Below are 21,528 nucleotides of genomic sequence, written 5' to 3'. Positions count from 1 at the left end.
ACACCTTCGGACTATTTCTTGTTCCCCACTTTGAAAAACACTATTTTTAAGCAATACTAAGTGAATACAATTATTGAAAACCTAAAAGTGAGAGTATTTGAAAATATGAAACGCAGATTCAATTTACGTACATTTGTGTAAATCAATTAAATATGTTACTTATCATAAATAAATCATTTTCAATCCAACTACGGTTTAATTATTGTTACCATAACCTAACTTTCTAAGTTCAGCCACAGACAACCCATATTCAGGTTATGGTGTGAAATTGCGAATTCATCACAATAATGCACATTTTTAAAAACAAAGGGAATTTACGGGCTAAATTAATTAAAATTTTATAATTTGTACTTCCCGAACGTAGGCTAAACGTAACTAAAGTATAGTAATCGAGTCCATCGGCTGAATTGCCACTTTCAAATTTCCTCGACGTGTCATGACCTCTAGAGTACGAAAAATTTGGTCTCCTGTTTAAGTCTGTTTGTCTCTTTGGTGGCTATCCATTTTTATTAGACAAGTAATCTTCGAAACTATTGGACCGATTGTTGTCACATTTTGCATGTATAATCAGGCGCGGATCCAGGGGGGGGGCAATGGGTGCAATTGCCCCCCCCCCCCTGACACACGACTGAGGTACTTTATTTTGACCAATTTCAAAATTTTTAATTCATATTTCATTTTGTAAATACAGTACAACCTCTATAATCCGAACAGAGGCAATTTGAAGTCGATGCCTTTTTAATCCGAACAAAAACTCTGCAATCCGAACTGAACTTGAAAACATGCATCTACTTCCAAAAATACCGCAAGATCTTTCTGCATATGTTGTATGGAATATTTTGAAATTTTTAAAAATTGCGATATTTCAAAGCACTGAATTAATTAACTAATTCTGGAGAAACGGATGAAGTTATCGGAGACCCGAAATCTACAAGAAAAAGTATTTGGTTAAATTTCGAAAATCGTCGAAAGTGGGTCGAAATTTTCATCAGAAATTTTTTTTTTCATTTTTGAAAAATGTTTCTAAAAATTCTGAAAAAATTCAGGGATATATATCCCGACGTGCTGATTCGAAAAATATACCATGTTTATGGTAACGGAGTAATATTTTCGGAAAATTCGCTGTGGTTTAAGTTATCGAAGAAATGAAGCCAGAAGTGACTTTTGAGGTCCAAAATCTACAAGAAAATATATTTAGTTAAATTTCGAAAATCGTCGAGAATGGGTCGAAATTTGCATAATGGAGGTAATACGAATACATAATGGAAAATTTCATTTTTGAAAAATTCATCTAAAAATTCTGAAAAATTTCAGGGTATAGATCCCGGGGTGTTTATTCCAAAAAGATAGCGTGTTTATGGTCACGGAGTAATATTTTTTTAGAATGTATCTATTATCCATTGGTTAAAATTTAGGTTTATTTATTGAAGTTTGTTTTCAGTTGTGTATGAAGTTGTTATTCAATTCCCTTTCAGATTTTTGCGAAAATTGCTGATCCGAACAAATCGTTAATCCGAACACACCTTTTCCCAATTAGGAATTAGGATTATCGAGGTTCTACTGTACACTATACGTGTAATGAAAAAAACCAAATGTCACCCATATTATGTGAAAAAGAGTATACGAGCTAAAATTTTATAAAATTTTTATGTTTAGAACGAATTCTTGGTAGATAGGTAAAATCACACAAAAATTGCGCCCCCCCCCCCTCTGAACGAAATCCTGTATCCGCGCCTGTGTATAATAGGAATATAATGTAGATGATTTCACGCTAACTAAAATTTGGATAATCCCCACCACCAATGGGATGACGTCATCTCCAAAATTTATAATAAAAAGTTTTTTTTAATTATAAAAAATAAGATACTCCTTGTAAATATTTTAAGGTTATCATAGTCATGGTAAATCGTTAAGTAAAATTTATTCATTTACCCCCTCTAAAAACTGATGACGTCATCTCAAAATTTTGCCGAAGAAATCCTATCCAAAATGTACAAAATATGATGAGTTTTCCTTGTGATTTATCATTGCATTAAAAGTTTTTAAATTTTTTATACACAGTGACTCATAAAAAATAATGAATGATTCAATTTATTTTATTAATTAAATCGTTTTCCCGAAAATTTGGGAAGATAATACTGTTATCAACAGTATTACACTACACCTATCCAAAGTGTGTTTGCAAAAATGTTGATGACGTCATCACAAAATTTTGTTAAGGGAAAACTCATTTGGAACGTACGTACGGCATGCTTCTTTACATTTACTTTAACGTTACATAGATATCTTTATTTTAACTTACACTTAACATTCCCATAAAAAAATAAAATTCGCATAATCAAATGTTATCATTTTCGAAGAAGCTGGATTTGTTTGATTGTATTTCAGGGGCGAGGGAAGTTCTGTCGAAATAACCTTCGACCAATTTTTTTAAATTAAAAACTGTGTCAAGTTACGACTAACTAAATTGCAAATCAAACGATATCACATGGTAGATTTCGACGTGATGATACAGAAAATATAGTGTTTATGGTGTCAGAGTAAGATTTTAAAATTATTAGCTTTGATTTTTTTTTTTTAATTCTTCTAGAAAATAGTGTAAATTTTCATAAACGTATTGAAAAATTGAACTTATGTATATGGCATATACATACAGCGTGTTATTGAAAGGTACGTACAAAATAAAATGGGCAATTGGTCTTGAAATATGGGTGCTAAAAGTTAAAAAAAGTTCAGGTAAAAGTGTTCTCCTTTTGGAGATAAAAATTATTAAAATTTATGTCCAAATTCGTTGTACGCCTCTGATAGAAAGATCATCTTTCGTTTCTATAGCAACATTTGGTCTTGACAAAAGTTTTATTGTTACAGTTGCTAGGATTTACTAAAATAAGTTAATTTTACCTATTTATCCTTCAGTAGCGTCTAAAGAGGTTGGATAAGGGTTAATTTTCCCCTTATAATTTTGATAACACAAAATAAGTTTTTCAGACTTCTTAGACTTCGCGAAGAACTGTCAATTTTGTTGTACGTACCTTTCAATAACACACTGTATATGATGGTTCCGTAGCAGTATTAGATTTTTATTATATCGAGAGAACAATACAAGTAAAATTTTCAGATTAACGGTAATCTGACAAGTCGAAAATTCTATCTATAGCCGTTTTTGATCGCGTTTTTTATTGCTCTCTCAGTATAACAACTACAGTTTGTCTTAATAGACAAAATAATAAAAAAAATATACTCACACAGTTCGCCTATTAAAAATCATGTTTACCAAACATCAACCGCCTTTTAAAAATCAGGGTGGGAAACCAGCGTTTTAAATAACGCAAAATTGAAAGTTCTTGCCTAAATTGGTGTATTTTCATTCACTAGAGAATTGTAATTCGGTTTGCAATTGCGTACTTTGCGTCCTCGTGTGGTATCTTCTCCAACGTTAAATTTCCATCCGTTTGACATTTACAGAATGCTACCAACTTCAAGCTAGTAACCCGACCTGAATCAGATGGCAGCACTGTACTGCGCACCTGTCAAAATCAGTATGTCGTGAATCACCCATCCAGACGTTTAGTTGTGTCAAAAACTCTTTTAATTAGTGACCAAAGCACGAGTCCTTCATCTTTCTGAACGCTTCAGCAATAAATTCGATAATATTAATCTGCAATTAATCGCCATGACACCAAAAGCAGCCTTCAACAGACCGTGTTCGAAAAACCAGTTATATGGTGCAAATAGTGATGATCAACATGGTTTCTCTTGAAATCGTGCTCTAATTTTCGCAAAACTTGACTCAGTTCTAGTGTAAATCTTGTAAATAAAATGTCGGTAGTTGTAGAGTTGTAACACGAAATGGAGTCCTTCAGGAAGTGGTTTTACAGACCCAAGGTAAGCGCCCCATTTTCGACATCGCGTGAAGACTGCATTTTAGATATGCAAAATTGATAACCGCGAATATTTAAACAATAGTTAAAAGCACGTCCAGAACTTGTGGCGAGTCCCATCAGCTACACCACGACGTAATGGAATTAATGCCATAACCTAATTTCCCAGTGGACTACTTTTCTTTTTTAATAATACGAACAAAATAGAAATTAATTTCGCTGCCTAAGCACCATTATAATTATTCCACATTGTTTCGCTTTCTACCTGCTGACGTCACCGCGAATCAACAATAAAAATCAAAAGTTTCCTCGTTCGGTGACGTCGCCTTATTTATTCAGTAAACACCGTTGCAGAGAGATGACAAATCTTTGTTGGCACAATTCTTCTTCGCCGACGAAGCCTTGAACATCATCGCCAGCGAGCTGGACAGCTTCGACGGCCGCAAGGACCCTGGAAGGTGCACCACGCTGGTCAACCAGCTGAGGCAGTCCCAAGACAAGGTCCTCACCATCACCAACGCCATCATGGACGTGCTGATCGGGGACGAAAGAGCCAACAGGGACTTTAGAGTCAAATTTCCTGAAGACGTTCTGCAGGAAAACCTCGCCGGACAATTGTGGTTTGGAGCAGAGGTACTAAACGCGACGATTTTCTAGTTTAAGATAAATGTCGCCACAAGGATTCTTTCGTAACTTTTATTAGCATTTTCGTACCATGAAGAAATCGTTTCCAGTTTTAGTAAAACGATTGAATTTAAAGTGAGATATTTACTGGAATAACGTCATAGGTTTGCTTACATTAGTGTGAAGTATGTTTAAGTTTATGAGTGAGGTCACCGTCTTAATAGACATTGTTAGTAAACGAAAACTGAACAATTAATCCACATTGTCTTCCATAGTAATAGTGATAGTAATAATAGTAATCGTCACTTTGGAAAATCGATGGGAGTGTTATTTTCTCGCCGGGTGACTCATACAATGAATTATGAGTTTTGCTCTTAATTGCATAATTTATTCTGCAATTATTTAAATGTGGTACATGTAGTACGACGTTCCACGTGTCTTTGGTTACTTCTTCACAACTAATTTTTTTGACCTTTTGTCATTTAAGCAATTTTCCACTTATTTTTTACGAAAGCGTCGCGTAATTACCAATTTGATGGATTTCTATCTGCTGTAACAATTTCAACTAAGCCAACGTAATCAAACCCCGGTGAAAACAATGATCAATGTACCCTAGAGATTTAGATTACTGTGTTAGAAAATCGTTATTAAGACTGTAAAACGCCAATCAAAGTGGGTTCATTTTATTAAACATTAACACCAACGCAGGGATTAAGAGCTTTATTGAGAACTATTTTTATTATGAAATTTGTATTCACCTCCTTCATAAAGTTGGTGACGTGTTTTATGGGACGTACTTATTCAAAAATAGCCCCGAAATGATTTTGTTTGGTTTATGAATACATTTACTTTATTATGTTAAGAATTCGTATAGGTGATAAAACTAAAATCGGTCTAATCATCCCTACCAAAAATTTGATGATGTCATCCCAAAATAAATATACCGGGAATTTTAGAAAAATTTTATAAATAGACTATGTACAAAATCGATTGCATTAAAATCTTGCTGGATTTTAATAGTGTAATATATACAGGGTGAGTTACTAAGGGCGCGGTGCTCGATATCCCATTAATTATTAGAGATACAACATAAAGTCAAGACCAAAACTATGCGGTATTTTAAGAACTATATTCTGTCATCTGAAAATTTTGCCGAATAAATCTATGAAATATGCAAAACATTATGACTGTATACTTGTGGTTTATCAACGTACTCATGGTTTCTAGAATTACTTATACAGGATGACTCAAAAAATTTAATGAAAGTGTCAATTTATTTATTGATTAAATCAGGAACTACACAACCTCTAGCTTTGAAATCTTGCAAATGTTTCAAACTTATCGTAAGCATGGTACATTTTTAATCAAAATATATGTTTGTCTATTTTATAATTTTTCGAAAAAACAGGATTTGTTTTATTGTACATCAGGGACGAGGGAAGTTTTGTCGAAATAACCTTCGGCCAATTTTTTTTATGAAACATTCTATATATTTTTATTGATTCGCTTAAGTCTTCTAAGATTTTACAACTATGTTTTTTTTTTGGAAATTCCGATGCGACATTGCCATGGTATTCCAATTTTCTTGAAAATTTTGTGTCGAAGTAATTTCTATCTAAATTAGTCTGTTTAGTGTAAAGTTATTAACTTACTTCCGTCGTACCCGAACCCAAACAATGAAACAAAATCAATATTTTAGAAAAACAATGTCGACGGGTGTGGGATTTGAACCCACGCAGGCAGAGCTCAAGCTGCTCAATTTCAAACCTTAATCACTAGGTTACGACTTACTGATTTCAGTGCAGAGGCATGTTATTTTCTAAAATTTAAATAGTATTTATTTAGCAAAATATTGACATAACGTCATCAAATTGGTGGTGGGGAGAATTACACAAAAATTGGTCAGCGTTGTATCGTCTACACGACGTTCGTAAAAACCCGTAAAGTTTGATGAGAATCGGTCTGGTAGTTTATCTGTCTAATCGAGACAGATGACAGACCGCAGACGGAAGACAGACAGTTTTTCATGCTCTAGGGGTCATCAAACGTAGAAAATATTACAATAACGAAATAAAAAATAATTTACCTGTTTCGGCTTTCTTGAGTCATTTTTAAAAACTTAGAAGGGTATTTATTATTACATTATTAGATTATTACATTATTATTACAGATGGAAATTTAAATTAAAGTTTAACGTGAAATACCGAACGAACTAACGGCTTATTAAAATTTAATGTAGTGAATAAACAAATTTTAATATCCATTTTAATTTGCATGTGCTTTCGTTTAGAAGTCTCTGAAAATGACCTAAAGAGGTCGAAACAAGTCAAACAAATGTTTCAGTAAAATTATTAGTAGTTAAATCGACACAGACAGACGACAGACAGACATACGGAAAGGAAAATCGGAGATCAACTTTTTTCATATAAAATGCTAACCCCGCCCACCCGCCCTCTATTTTTTTGGAAGAAATGTCATTTGCCAAAAACAGTCGTATCTTCTATCTTATTAAGTAGAGAACTTTCCTCGTCTTTGAAGTATACTCTCACAAATTTCACTTCTTTGAACAATTATAAAATTTGATTTTACCACTTTTGTTTCGTGATAACTATAAAGCGAATTCCAACGTGCAGACAATATGAAATATGTTTAAAGCAGACAACCAACGGAAAAAATGTGTTCTCAATTTCTCAGTCTTAACTTTGACTGTTTATTGTTTTACTTCAAAAGAGTTGGACTATTAGCATTTTCAGATTACAAGCATCAGTGACTGCAAAAGAAAATGAAATTTGGTTCAATTAATTAATTAAACACACTCGTTTTTTTACTATGTAAACACTAATAAATTTCAAAACTTTTATTCGACAAAATTGTAACGATTTTTTGCAGTATCAAAGTTAAACTTAATTTTTTTTTTTCAAAAATCTAAGGAGTATCTTATTTTATAAAATTTAAATAACACTTCTTATCAATATAACTTTTGGAAATGACGTTATCTCGTTGGTCGGGGGCCAAATTTTGGTAAGCGATTTACCATCTACACACGATGTTCTTTAAATACAGATACATTTTGACAACAATGGGCCTGATAGTTTTGGAGATTATGTCTAATAATCTAATAAAAATCGACACAGACAAAACGACGAAAACTGGGACCTATCGTTTCGTACTCTCAATTTTTTTTTAGTATTCTTCTCAAAAACATGTTTTTAATTTCTTGTAAAGAAATAAGTATTTTGCAGTTAAGCTCCGCCCTCTTGGTTCACGGTGCATAAAAAAATAATCATAATTGGGACAGGGCGGGTGGGCGGGCCCACATTTTGTCTTTTTGTTTTAATATGTGTAGACTTTTTTCACAACATGAAAAAATGTACTATTTTAACCATGTTCTAAGTTTTTTGTTGTGAAAAGATGGCTATGTATAATAAGAAAAAAAAAAGGCAAAGTGTAAGCCCCACCCGCCCACCCTGTCTCAATTCTTATGAATTTTTTTTATTCGTCGTAAGCCGAGGTCCGGAGCTTGATTGTAAAATCTTTATTTTTTTGCGAGAAATTACCATGTGAAATATGTTCTTAACAAAGAAAACTAAATGTATTAATTAAAAAACAAAAACAAACTAGAAGCCCCATCTATCCGTCTCGATATCAATCGTGATGAATTTTTCATTCGTTGTCAGACCGAGAGGCGGAGCCTACTTGCAAAATCGATACTTTCCTAGAAAAATTTACAATTTGAAACATGTTTTAAATTTCTTGTTCCGAAAAGACGACTACGCATATTAAGAAAAAAGACAAAATATATGCCCCACCCGCCCGCCTTATCTCAATTGTGATGATCTTTTTTATCGTCAAGAGCTAAAGGAGCGGAATTTAAGTGCAAAATTCTTAGTTCTCTACAAGAAATAAAAACATGTTTTTGAGTATCGTGTTATTCAACGAATACTATGTATATTAAGAAAAAACAAGTCAAAGTAGTTGTCAGACCGAGGAGCAAAATCCGTATGTTCTTATAAAAATTTGCCATTTTAAACGTGTTTCAAGTTTCTAAGAAGAAAAAAATATCACAATAAAGACGCGGTGGGTGGGCGGGGTTTATATTTCGCCTTTTTTCTTAATATACATTAATGTTCTTTGGATAACACGATACTCAAAAACATGTTTTTAATTTCTTGTGAAGAAATAAGTATTTTGTAGTTAAAGTCTGCCCCCTTGGTTCACGGCAAATAAAAAAAATCATCACAATTGAGATAGGACGGGTGGGCGGGCTTACATTTTGTCTTTTTGTTTTAACATGTCGTGTAAACTTTTTTTCACAACCTGAAACCTAAAAAATGTTTAAAATGGAAAATTTGTATAAGGAAATATCGATTTAGCAATTAAGCTCCGCCTCATAATTGCAAAATCCATATTTCCTTGCAAAAATGTACCATTTTAACCATGTTTTAGGTTTCTTGTTGTGAAAAGATGGCTATGTATATTACGAAAAAAATATATATATGAGCCCCACCCACCCGCCCTGTCTCAATTGTGATGATTTTTTAATCATCGAGAGCCAACGGAGCGGAATTTAATTTCAAAGTCGTTATTATTTTTCTACATGGTAATTCCATGTTAAGACATGTTTTCAAGTATAGTGTTATTCAAAGAATATTATGTATTGTTAAAAAAAATTAAAACCAAAGATTCAGCCCCAGCCATACCTGGCCTGATCTAAATAGTCACGAAGTTTTCATTCGTTAGCAGACCTAGGGGCGGAGCTTAGAATACTAAAATAGTAAAATCCTTATTTTTTTTTTACTAGAAATTACCATGCGAAATACGTTCTTAAGTAATCGTGTTATACAAAGAAAACTAAATGTATTAATTATAAAAGAAAACCGTTTCGTTCTCAGTGGTGATGAATTTTTCAATCATTGTCAGACCGGGGACAGAGCGTAATTGCAAAATTGATATTTCACTATACAAATTTACCATTATAAACATGTTTTAAGTTTCTTGTTGGGAAAAAATGGCTACTTATTAAGAAAAAAAGGGAAATGTTAGCCCGCCCACCCGCCCTATCTCAATTGTGATGATTTGTTTTATTCGCCGTGAACCAAGAGGGCGGAGCTTAACTGCAAAATGCTTATTTCTTCACAAGAAATTAAAAACATGTTTTTGAGTATTGTGTTGTACAAAGAATACTACGTATATTAAGAAAAAAGCCAAAATATATAATAATAATAATAATACATATACATTGTATTTTTTGAACAACACGATAGGGAGGGTGGGGGGGCTTACATTTTGCCTTTTTGTTTTAATATATGTAGACTTCTTTTCACAACATCAAACTTAAAACATGGCTATGTATAGCCCCGCCAACCCGCCCTATCGCAATTCTGATGATTTTTTTTTTTATAAATAAAATAAGTTAAATGATTACAGAACAACTGTGTATTAATTTTTTTGCATGAGGTCATTTTTCTTCGAAAATATTTACATAACAGGTAATTGTATGAGCAACATATGTAACTAACCTCAAGAGGTTGTAAATTCTGTTTACATTTGAAGGAAATTCCTATGCCTTTTTTTTTTTATTTAATATAAAATTTAATATGATTTCATACTGAGCATCATAAAATTGCAGTCGATCTTTTAATCGTAGAAAAACGAGGCTAAGCTCCAATTTTTCGATTGTTAATTAGCTAAAAACGGTAGTTGTACCTACGTATACTGAACAAATAATTTGCAGTATGAAATTTCCCTAGTGAGTAATCATCAGTAAGGATGGAAAAACCGACTCAAATTCGTTTGCTGAATACAACAGTACGATGTTTTTTGATGGATTTCCCTACATTACACTGTTTGACCAAAATTAAGACATTTTTTATTTGTTTCATAAAATTTTGTATCATCGTAAAGGTTAAATTGAATAAAAGAAAATTTCTTGACGTAAAGCTAAATATGGAACTTGATGACTTGCTGGATTATGATTATTGTAGGCCATGGGTAAAATTTAAAAAGTAAAAGATACGTGAAAGCATGGGTGAAAGTACCTTTCAACAAAAAAGTTACTGAGAGTGCGATGTATTTTTAAAATTTCAGGTTATAATTGTAGACATCTTTTATTAACAAAGAGTTCTGATTAAATTTGTAGTCCAGATTGTCCAAGAGAAGCAAACCAGTAGCAAACAACTAACTAAAAAAATAATTAAAAGTGACAACTGAACTTGTGAAACCATTAATATAAAAATATAACGAAACAAAGAAAATTTGGAGGCGTCATCCTGAAAGTGGCACGCGCTCCAACTTTATGCTTTTTGTATGCAAAATCTTATCAGTTATCTGATTGCATGTTAATCTGAAATTTGATGTCATGGTAGGTCGTTTGACGCAACCTTGAGCGACACCATTGCAATATCCAATTGTTTTGGGGCCGCCCGCGAACCGAAATTTAATGTAGGTTGCATTCACAAAGCTCAGTTAAAATCCTCATGTTTATCTCAAATGCCCCAACGTCCATTGTTTGCCAAATTCCAATTAACGTCCGTATTAAAATTGTTGACGTGATTTGCAACGTCTCCGACACCTCCAAACCACTAATCATGTGGTGTCACTGAACTTGTAGGAGTTCAAAACCTTATCAACGAATTTTCACAAGTCGAAAGTTTCGCGCTCGCTCGCACCAAACAGGTTGTCCGAGTCTAGTTTCGACTCGTAAATGATTCCTCGCTTCCTTTTTGTCTCAAATTACTAAATCGCCGCAATTAGAAGCCCCAATCGGGCGAATATTTGTAGGCGAGCTATTCGTTTGTTTAAATGATGAATACGAAAAGGAGGAAAAACCCCAGAGAAACCCGATAATGACGCCACGGCAGCCGACCGTGGTGTCCTTCCTATCGCCCCCATTGTGTTATTTTTATCTTTTTTTTAATTTACGTTGTTATCTTTCCGCGGGTCTTGGTCGGGTAAGCCTAAGATACGTGGAAATTGCGGCCGGGAAATTTTGGCTTTTCTTTTTGGAAATTTTACTGTCAGAACGAAAATAGTTTTGCCTAATTTAGTGCGACGCAACTGCTATAATTTTATTGTATGTAGTCGCCAAAATAATAATATGCTAACGTGATAAATTAATTTCGCTGGTTGTGTTTGCGTTTATTAAAGTTTAAATAATACGTGTGGTGACAGACAGGTTTCGTAGTCGCGATTTTTAACAAAAAAAACGAAAATATCACCTGACTATGAAAGCGCATTTTATTTTTAAATTTTGCTTTGTTATTCAGTGTTATCAGTAAGCACGATGTGGCCATTGTTGATAATTCTAATAAACACGGTGGCGGTTAATTTTAGTAGAGGAAATTGGCAACCGAGTGTCTGCGAAAAGTGCGAGGAGTTTGAACTCTCGCTAATTTTTATGTAAATAAATCGATAAGTTGGATGGCGAACTGGTTTCGAACTAGATTTCGAGATTAGGAAAAAGCCATTTGGACGTAGGAGTTCGGCCGTTATTTTCATATATAAAAAAAGCCAGGTGGAAGATTTGCAATAAAGAAAAGTTTTACGTGTCGTAAGTGGAGCAGAGGAAGTTTGTACATTTTGTGGATTCTTTTATGCATTTTTAAACCACTCGTAAAAGTGAGCAGGGAAAGTTTTGTAAAATTAAAAAGTTGCCTCGACTTGAACACTGTTATCTTGTATCTACAACTAAATAACCGTGCGTCACTAAACAAATCGATAAAAGTAATAGGTTTTGCGATAAAATTAATAACTAGCTTTGCATCTATTATAAGTTACACGTATGACTAATTATTCAGTAAAATTTCTTGGAAGAGATATTATATTGGTTTCCAAATGGTTATATTTATCAAGATGTTTTAACCGCGATCCTTATATTTGTAAAGTGATTTCAGAATTTTCTAAAGGCACAATTACACAACCCTAAGTTTGCCAAGTCAAACATGTCACGTAAATTAACCGGCTTTTGCGAGATTTTATAATCCCATCGGTCTCCAAAATTACAAAAGTTATAATTTGGTTATTGAACTTGATTATTTAATGAAAACTGATTCATAATGAACATATTACTTACGGGGACTCGCTAGAGGAGCAACAATTTTTCCTTTTTTCTATGATAAACTGATATTAATATAGAACGTATCAAACATAGACATAGTGGAAAATTTTATTTCTGAAAAAATAGGGTAAAAATTCTCAAAAAATTCGGGGTTATAGATCTTGACGTGCTGATTGCAAAAATATAGCATGTTTGAGGTCACGGAGCAATATTTTCGAAACATTCGGAGTGAAAATTTTAATTTTTTGAAATTTTTAAAAATTGTAATATTTCAATGGGCGATTCTGGAAAAATGGTTAGAGTTATCGACATCTACAAGAAATTGTATCTAGTTAAATTTCGAAAATCGTGGAAAATGGGGGATCGAAAATTTCATTTTTGAAAAAATCGTGTTCTTAATTTTTTCGAAATTTCGATTTTTTGGCTCTTCAACTTCTCGATTTACAACTTTTAATTTGTCTGGTTTTCGATATTTCAATTTTGGGATTTTACAGTTTTATTCTTCAATTTTTTGATATTTCGATTTTTCAATTTTTCATTTTCTCGATTTTCAGTTCTTTGATTACTCAATTTTCGACATTTGAGTGTTGCGGATTTTTCAATTTCTCATTTTCTCGATTAATCAATATTTTCATTTTTTAATTCTTCAATTTCTCGATTAATCGATATTTTGACTTTTCCAATTCTCAGGTTCCCAAATTTTTAATGTTTCGATTTTTCAGTTTTTAAAATTCTCGATTTTCGACCTTAATTTCTCGATTTTTTGATGTTTCGGTTATGGGATTTTCTAATTTTTCGATTTTTCGATTCATTTTTTCGATATTTCAATTTTGGGATTTTCCAGTTTTTTATTATTCAATTTTCGACATTTCAATGTTTAAATTTTTCGATTTCTCAATTTCTGAATTAATCGATATTTTGACTTTTCCAATTCTCCGGTTCTCAACTTATTCAATGTTTCGATTTTTCAGTTTTTCAATTCTTCAAGTTTTCGGGCTTTTGGCTTTTAAAATTTTTTAATTTTCCATTTTTCGACTTCGATTTCTTGATTTTTAGATATTTCGGTTTTGGGATTTTTCAGTTTTTCGATTCTTCAATACTTCTTCCATCTTTCGATATTTCATTTTTGGGAATTTTCAATATTTCGATTCTTCATTTTTTGATTTCTCAATTTTTCGAATTTCGATTTTTCGTCTCTTCGATTTCTCGATTTTTCAACTTTCGATTTCTCTTTTTTTGTTCTTCAATTTTTCGATATTTCGATTTTTCAATTTTTAAAATTCTCGATTACTCAGTTCTCGACATTTCAGTGTTGGGATTTTTTAATTTCTCAATTTTTGGATTTTTAAAATAAATTTTTCAATTTTTCGTTTTTTATAGTTTTGATTTTCCGATTTTTCGATATTTTAATGTGCAAATTTTTCAACTTTCGATTTTTCAATTTTGGGATTTTCCAGTTTTTTTATTCTTCAATTTTTCGATATTTCGATTACTCAGTTCTCGATTAAAAGAAATTTTGGCTTTTCTAATTCTCCGGTTCTCAACTTTTTCAATGTTTCGATTTTTCAGTTTTTCAATTCTTCAAGTTTTCGGGCTTTTGGCTTTTCAAATTTTTAAATTTTCCATTTTTCGCCCTCGATTTCTCGATTTTTAGATATTTCAGTTTTGGGATTGTCCAATTTTTTGATTGTTCAATGTTTTTTCCATTTTTCAATTTTTTGATATTTAATTTTTGGGATTTTTCACTATTTCGATTCATTTTTTCGGATTTTGATTTTTTATCTGTTCGATTTCTTGATTTTTCAACTTTCGATTTCTCAATTTTGGGATTTTCCAGTTTTGTATTCTTCAATCTTTCGATATTCCGATTTTTCAATTTCCCGATTACTCAATTCTTGACATTTCAGTATTTGGATTTCACAATTTTTCGATTAATCGATATTTTTTCTTTTCCATTTCTCGGGTTCTCATTTTTTTAATGTTTCAATATTTCAGTTTTTCAATATTTCGTTTTTTTTATAGCTTTGATTTACTGATTTTTCGATATTTTAATGTGCAAATTTTTCAGTTCGTCAATATTTCTATTTTTCAATTTTTCGAATTTTTAAATTTTCGATTTTTCACATTTTGGCGTTTCGATTTCTCGGTTGATCGACTTTTTTAGTTTCCAACTTTTCGATTTTGGCTTTTTTCTCATTTTTTCGATATTTCAATCTTGGAATTTTTTTATTCTTCAATTTTTCGGTCACAATTTTCTACATTTCAGTGTTGGAATTTTTCAATTTGTCGATTTTTCGGTGTTTTAGTTTTACAATTTTTCAAGTCTTTAATTTTTCAATTTTGGACGTTCCAAATTTTCGATTTCTCAATTTCTCGAATAATCGATATTTTGACTTTTCCAGTTTTCGGGTTCTCAACTTTTTAATGTTTCGATTTTTCAATTTTTCAGTTCTTCAATTTTTCGACTTCAATTTTGCGATATATTTCATTTTTGGGGCTTTGCAATATTTCGATTCTTCATTTTTTCAACTTTCCGATTTTTCAATTTTTGAATTTTTAAATGTTCGATTTTTCAATTTTTCGTTTTTTGTAGTTTCAGTTCCTCGATTTTTCAATTTTCCGATTTGTAAAATTTTCAATTTTTCACTCTTTTTGATGTTCCAATTCTCGATCTTTCGATTTTTCTACTTCTAGGTTTTAGATTTTTCGGTTTTTCAATTTTTCAAATTTTTGAATTTTCGATTTTTCAATTTTTCTATTGATCTCCTTCTTTAATTTCTAATTTTGGCTTTTTCGATTTCCCAATTTCTCGAATAATCGATATTTTGACTTTTCTAATACCCGGGTTCTCAATTTTGTAATGTTTCGATTTTTCAGCTTTTCAGTTCTTCAATTTTCGGCATTTTGGTTTTTCAAATTTTTAAATTTTCCATTTTTCGGCTTCGATTTCTCGATTTTTAAATATTTCAGTTTTGGGATTTTTCAATATTTCGATTCTTCATTTTTTCGAATTTCGATTTTTTGTCTTTTCGATTTCTCGATTTTTTAACTCTCGATTTTTCAATCTTGGGATTTTTCCAGTTTTTTATTCTTCAATTTTTCGATATTTCGATTTTTCAATTTCTCGATTACTCAATTCTTGACATTTCAGTATTGGGATTTCTCAATTTTTCGATTAATCGATATTTTTACTTTTCCAACTCTCGGGTTCTCAATTTTTTAATGTTATGTTTCAATTTTTCAGGTTTTCGGTTTTTAAAATCTAGATTTTTCAATTTTTCGTTTTTTTATAGTTTCGATTTACCGACTTTTCGATATTTTAATGTGCAAATTTTTCAGTTTTTCGATATTTCAATTTTTCGAATTTTTAAATTTTCGATTTTTCACTTTTTTGACGTTTCGATTTCTCGATTGATCGACTTTTTTAATTTCCAACGATTTTTAAATGTTTCGGTTTTGGGAGTTTTAAATTTGTCGATTCTTCAATTTTTCTTCCATTTCCCAATTTTGTGATATTTCATTTTTGGGGTTTTCCAATATTTCGATTCTTCATTTTTTAACTTCTCGATTTTTCAATTTTTGCTTTTTTTAAATGTTAGATTTTTCAATTTTTCGTTTTTTATAGCTTCAGTTCTTTGATTTTTCAATTTTTCGATTTGTCACTTTTTTGATGTTCCGCTTTCTCGATCTGTTTTTTTTCGTTTTTCGATTGATCTATTTCTTTAATTTCTAACTTTTCGATTTCTGGATGTTTCGATTTTTCGATTACTTGATTATTCGATGTTTATATTTCCCAATGTTTCATCATTTCATTTCATTTTCCCGATTTTGAAGTTTTTAGATTTTTCGTTTTCTGGGTTTTGCTTTTTCGATTTTTAAATTTAGATTTTACCATTTTTGATACTCGATTTCCTGATATCTCGGTTTTTCGAAATTTAAAATTTTTAGACTTTTCGATTTTTAGATTTCTCGATTTTTCAACATTTCAATTTTGAGAACTTTTCAATTTTTCGATTTTTGATGTTTCGATTGCGCGATTTTTCGGAGTCAGTGTTATAGATCTTGACGTTCTGATTCCAAAAATGTAGCGTGTTTCTGATCACGCATTTTTTTTTTTGTTAAATAAAATTGAACACACCTATTCCCCAATTAATTCTGATTATTGAGGTTATTAGCGTTCTCACCTCATTTTTCTAATTAATGACAACGAATTCGATTTTATACAAGTCGTTCGGAAGAATTAATGCTGTTGTGTCGATTATTATACTAGAAACTGGTAGATTTGGAGTTATATTTGGATTTTTTCCAAAAATCTGGATGTCAACGATAAAAACTGAACACGAACCCATAAACCACAACTGCAGAAGTATAAATATTTTTAAATATAAATAAATAAAGATTTATTTGCCCAATAGAATAATTCCATTTCAGGACAAACTAATTACACCTTTTAACCAATAATAACATACAATAACATAAAGTAAAAGAAAAATAGTATAGTCTGCTAACGAGCATGGAATTATATTAATTTCTCACTGCTATATTTCACAGTGAGAAATGAGTATTCCGCACCCCTTTTAAACCACATTTCCTTCGACTACCCCATTAAAAAATTCACTTGACTTTGACTAACTCCACTCTGTTCCAGTGCCTCGCCGCCGGCTCGTCAATAATGAACAAAGAAGCCGAAAGCACCGCCATGCGCCCCCTCGCCAAAGCCGTAACCAAGAGCCTCGAGACCGTTCGCAACCTCCTCCGCGACACCTGCCTCCGCAACAACACCCCCAACGGCCCCATCAAGCTCGACAGCAACGAGCTCGTCACCGAGATGCTTCTCGAAAGCCTCAAGATCTTCGACAAGCTCTTCGCCGAGTTCGAACTGGCGTACGTCAGCGCCATGGTGCCCGTCAAGTCCATGCAGGAGTACGAGCTGCAGGAACTCATCGGCGTGCTTTTCTCCGAGACGCTGCAGCGCGCCCTCAAGATGAAACTCCTCACCCAGGAGATGGTAGACGACTGTGATCCGGCTCTAATGTTCACCATACCGCGACTAGCTATAGTAAGTGGCCTTCTGATCTTCCCGAGCGGTCCGTTGTGCATCGACAAGCCCATGGAGGAAATGAGCAACATGTTTCGGCCGTTTAGGACTTTGTTGCATAAGATAAGGGAGCTGTTGTGGACTTTGAACAAGAGGGAGTTGTACATGTTGGAGAAGTTGTTGTGCGATAACGAGCAAATCGGTGATGTTAAATCGGTGGATGTGGACGTACATTGTGACTTGGATGACTTTATTGAACAGTTTTACGGTGATTGTCATAAGGAGGACGCGGTTTATTCGTCGAATGAGAGTGTGGAGACGGCAACGGTGGAAGAAAAGACGTTCGATCATTATGAGCCCGTTTCGGCGACTGTGGATGTACCTTCAACCTCCGGATACTTGATCCCTAATAGCATAGCCCATGATATAATCGTAGCTTCGATTGCTGACGCCCCGCAGAGTTCCGATAGGGTGGACTCTCCACCGGATCACGATTCTCTAGAAGTTATTTCTGTAGCGGCGGCCACTTTATCCTCGATTTTGACTGAAGAAAGAGACAATAGTGCGAAGAACTCGCCCAAGAATAAACCGAAGACGGACTTGGAGTCTCCCAACGATTCGGGGATTTGTACAGAGAACACGAGTCTGGATAGGTCGCCCAGTTTGGATTGTCAGTGCGCTGGAAATGCGGCGTCTGTGGGTTGCAAGTGTGGTACTAGGGTAAGGAATTCGCCGAGGCATCACGTCAAAGGAAAGAAAAGTGGGGAGTACTCGCCCGGTACTAGCAAATTGTTGCCGAAAAGTACGCTACCGCTGAGGAAGAGAAGCAAAATTCCGAAACAGGTGGAAGGGCTGATTGATGAAGACTCGTCGAGCGTGGGCAGTTCGGACACGTCGTCGTTTAATAGTAATTGTGCGGACGATGAGGAGATCGCTCTGGCTATGCAGGCGGCGCAGATTGCTAGTCGGAATGAAGTGCGAGCAAAGTATAGGTATATATGATGATGGTGGTGGTGGTGGTGATGAAAGGGAAACGTCTAGCAGAGAAGTGTACAAAAAGAGGGTTTAACTATTTTTAGTAGTTCTGTCTTGATCATGGAATTTTTCTCTTGTTAACCCTATCTACTTCATTTTATATCATTTAGGAGCATTGTCCCTAACCATTCTATATTTTTCACGGATCTGTCAATCTACAAATCGTCATCTTAGTGTGTTACCATCTTATCACACATCAAATTGATTCTTTAGATTAGAGAGGTCGAGTAATCGACGAATGAGCCATTTTTAAGCACTCGTGGTAGATTTGTGCCGACTCATCGTTCTATTCCTGTGTACTATTTTATATACTGTTGATTTTAATAGCCTGAAACTGAAAACTTTCTGTTGTCTTTATGTATCTGCTATTTGTGTCTTCAAATTTAGTTGTTGCGTAGGAGTTGCATTATGAGTGCCAATATCATGTTTGTATATATTTAAAACTATTTTGTTTTGGTCCTTGGATGACGGTTTGTTTCTTTTTACCCTCTATGATCAATCCAAAACCCGAAGTAGTGTCACAATTTTCGTGTCGGTCAAATCAGTGAAAGTTATTTAATTTAAAAAAGTAGATGAAACAGCCTGTGTATTAATTTTGTCCTGATAATAGTTACAGATTTAGTTACCCTAAAATGTATGAAACTGATAAGATATGCATCAGCTATTCTATTATATGTACGTTTGAGAATTAAACAGATGCGAAACTACAAAAGTGGTAGGGAAATTTTACCGACTAGAGTGTTTATCATGTACTTCAGTTGACATTTATTGGCTAATTGAACAAAGTAATCCTTTAGATCTGAGCGCGCTAGACTTACTGCAATGGGGTGTACCGTCGTTTTGCCGCCTTTTGGAAATAGCTTAATGTACTAGTAAAGGTCACGTCAATAATGTCGGGTTAATGTCAGTAGCATCTCATTACGGTCATTACGTCTCATATGATTTAGATAATTTGCAATTCACAGTGTCATGAATTGTTGGAAGACGATATTTTAAATATTTAATGACAGTGTCGTAGTAGTACAGATCACCAAATGAAGTTCGTATGGTGTGCGGCAAAATTTTATACAAAAAAACCGTATTTTTTTAGAATAAACCTTGCAAGGCATTTTTAAGGCAATAAATTAAAAACAGAACAAATTCGTTACACTAACGTAACGTTAAGTAGACGTTGAAACATTGAAATTGCAACAGAATTTATGACATGCTAGTTTATCGGGATTTTTTTACTTCTAAGTAAAAATTACAATCTAATCTTTATTATTAATGGCACTCATGACCTTCCACATTTTTTAAGTTAATGGCATTTTTATGTGAAAAGTTTGTCTATGTTAGTACGTATTATACAGAATGGGGGTTAAGTAATGCATGAAATTCAAAACATTTCTAAATGAGAAGATAACAAAACACCAAATTAGTTCACTTGATGTCTTATTTTCTTTTTTTATGTTCAAAATAACGACAATTCCAAGTCGACAAAATTTCTACACTCACAGGAACAATGACACGAACAGGAACAGTTATTTGTTCATTGTTTGCACGAAACGTCACAGTTAAATGGTAAAATTGAATAAATAAAGGAGTATTTTAGAATGAAGAAATCTATTTTTGAAGATTTTATTGTAAATACGCTTTTAAATATTGAGGTACTGGAAACATAACCTGGTCATGAACATAGGTACACCAAACTGCTAGGGTGTTTCCTTTCACGTTTGGCCCCATTTTATTCAACCTTCCGTTTCCAGATCCAGCGAAGACCTCATCCACCGCCTGTTCGTCTGCATCGCCGGAGTGGCCGACCAGCTCCAGACAAACTTCGCCAGCGACCTGCGCAACATCCTCAAGTCCGTATTCCTGATGAACACATCCGACTCCAACGAAACCAGCAAAAACGTGGAAACTACCTCTCTAGAAGCATCCTTAGAATATCGCCCATCCGAAGACGACGTTATCGAAAACAACGAATTCTCGGTAGATCCCAACATCCTAGCCCAAGAAGCCCTCTTCGACACCAACGTCTACTTCCACCTAGATTCCGAGAACGACACCGAAGACGATTACTCCAACCACCCCCGGCACAACCAAGAGGAAGACCGCAGCATATCGTCGGACCTCGACCGGTACGCGTCCCTGCGCGAAGACCTGGCCAACCTGCACGTGAACGGCGAAAGCCAGGCCCACGCCGTGGAGAGGCCCCCCATCTGGATCCCGGACGTGGAGGCCCCCAAGTGCATGAGTTGCGGCGTCAACTTCACGGTGGTGAAGCGGCGCCACCACTGCAGGAACTGCGGCAAGGTCTTCTGCGCCAGATGCTCGTCGAACAGTGTTCCTTTGCCAAAATTCGGACACCACAAGCCGGTCAGAGTGTGCAACAGGTGTTTCATCTACAACCTGACGCCCTTTACTATGTGAATCCGTGTACTTAAATTTTATGATTTAACGAGGCTTGTATAGAGAGTACTTGATATTTTTATGATTAGGAGATTTTAGCAGACGAGGGGTTAAATCGGTAAGCTTCGTCGCTTCTAATGCCGGTTTAAGTCAAGTTTCAATTTTTGCCTTATACTTGTAGGCTTAGGAGTTCGGCGGTACGCCGCATTTCGCATTTCTGAATGTTCAACGACACGGTTTACTTAAATTTTATCTAAGTTACGAGAGGAGTTTGGAGTTATGACTTATCGAGTTGTGGTTTTATTTTTAAGGATGTGAGATTATTGGTTAGCGTCTTTAGTAAGTACAAAAATTAAAATAAAGTCTCAATTTTTAATTTATTGTACTGAAATATTTTGTGATAAAGTGTACATTTTATTTATAAATGGTTTGGGGATTATCCATATCTCTAATAAAGATTATTTTCAACTGATACATTTTTTACGAAAACAGTCCTTATTGAT

The 21,528-nt window shown here is 33.8% G+C and overlaps 1 protein-coding gene across 1 annotated transcript; it reads left to right on the top strand.

Moving 5' to 3' along the window:
* The first annotated feature begins 3,540 nt into the window (after positions 1-3,540).
* LOC135140336 (lateral signaling target protein 2 homolog) lies at positions 3,541-21,497 on the top strand. Its single transcript, XM_064070831.1, has 4 exons — positions 3,541-3,885; positions 4,236-4,514; positions 17,210-18,591; positions 20,380-21,497. The coding sequence occupies exons 1-4, from the start codon at positions 3,850-3,852 to the stop codon at positions 21,044-21,046; spliced, it is 2,364 nt and encodes a 787-aa protein (XP_063926901.1). The 5' UTR covers positions 3,541-3,849; the 3' UTR covers positions 21,047-21,497.
* Positions 21,498-21,528: the final 31 nt, after the last annotated feature.

This window comes from Zophobas morio, unplaced genomic scaffold, assembly GCF_036711695.1.
Source record: "Zophobas morio isolate AGI-343-1 ecotype UQ-CSIRO unplaced genomic scaffold, CSIRO_AGI_Zmor_V1 ptg000004l, whole genome shotgun sequence".
NCBI lineage: Eukaryota > Metazoa > Arthropoda > Insecta > Coleoptera > Tenebrionidae > Zophobas > Zophobas morio.
This window is presented reverse-complemented; position numbering and strand designations above follow the sequence as displayed.

Bases quoted from the DNA above. Each gene is read 5' to 3' on its own strand.
- LOC135140336 (XM_064070831.1), top strand. From the start codon at position 3,850: ATGGAGTCCTTCAGGAAGTGGTTTTACAGACCCAAG. The intron at 4,515-17,209 runs GTACTAAACGCG...ACTCTGTTCCAG, and splicing joins AATTGTGGTTTGGAGCAGAG to TGCCTCGCCGCCGGCTCGTC. The intron at 18,592-20,379 runs GTATATATGATG...TTCCGTTTCCAG, and splicing joins GAAGTGCGAGCAAAGTATAG to ATCCAGCGAAGACCTCATCC.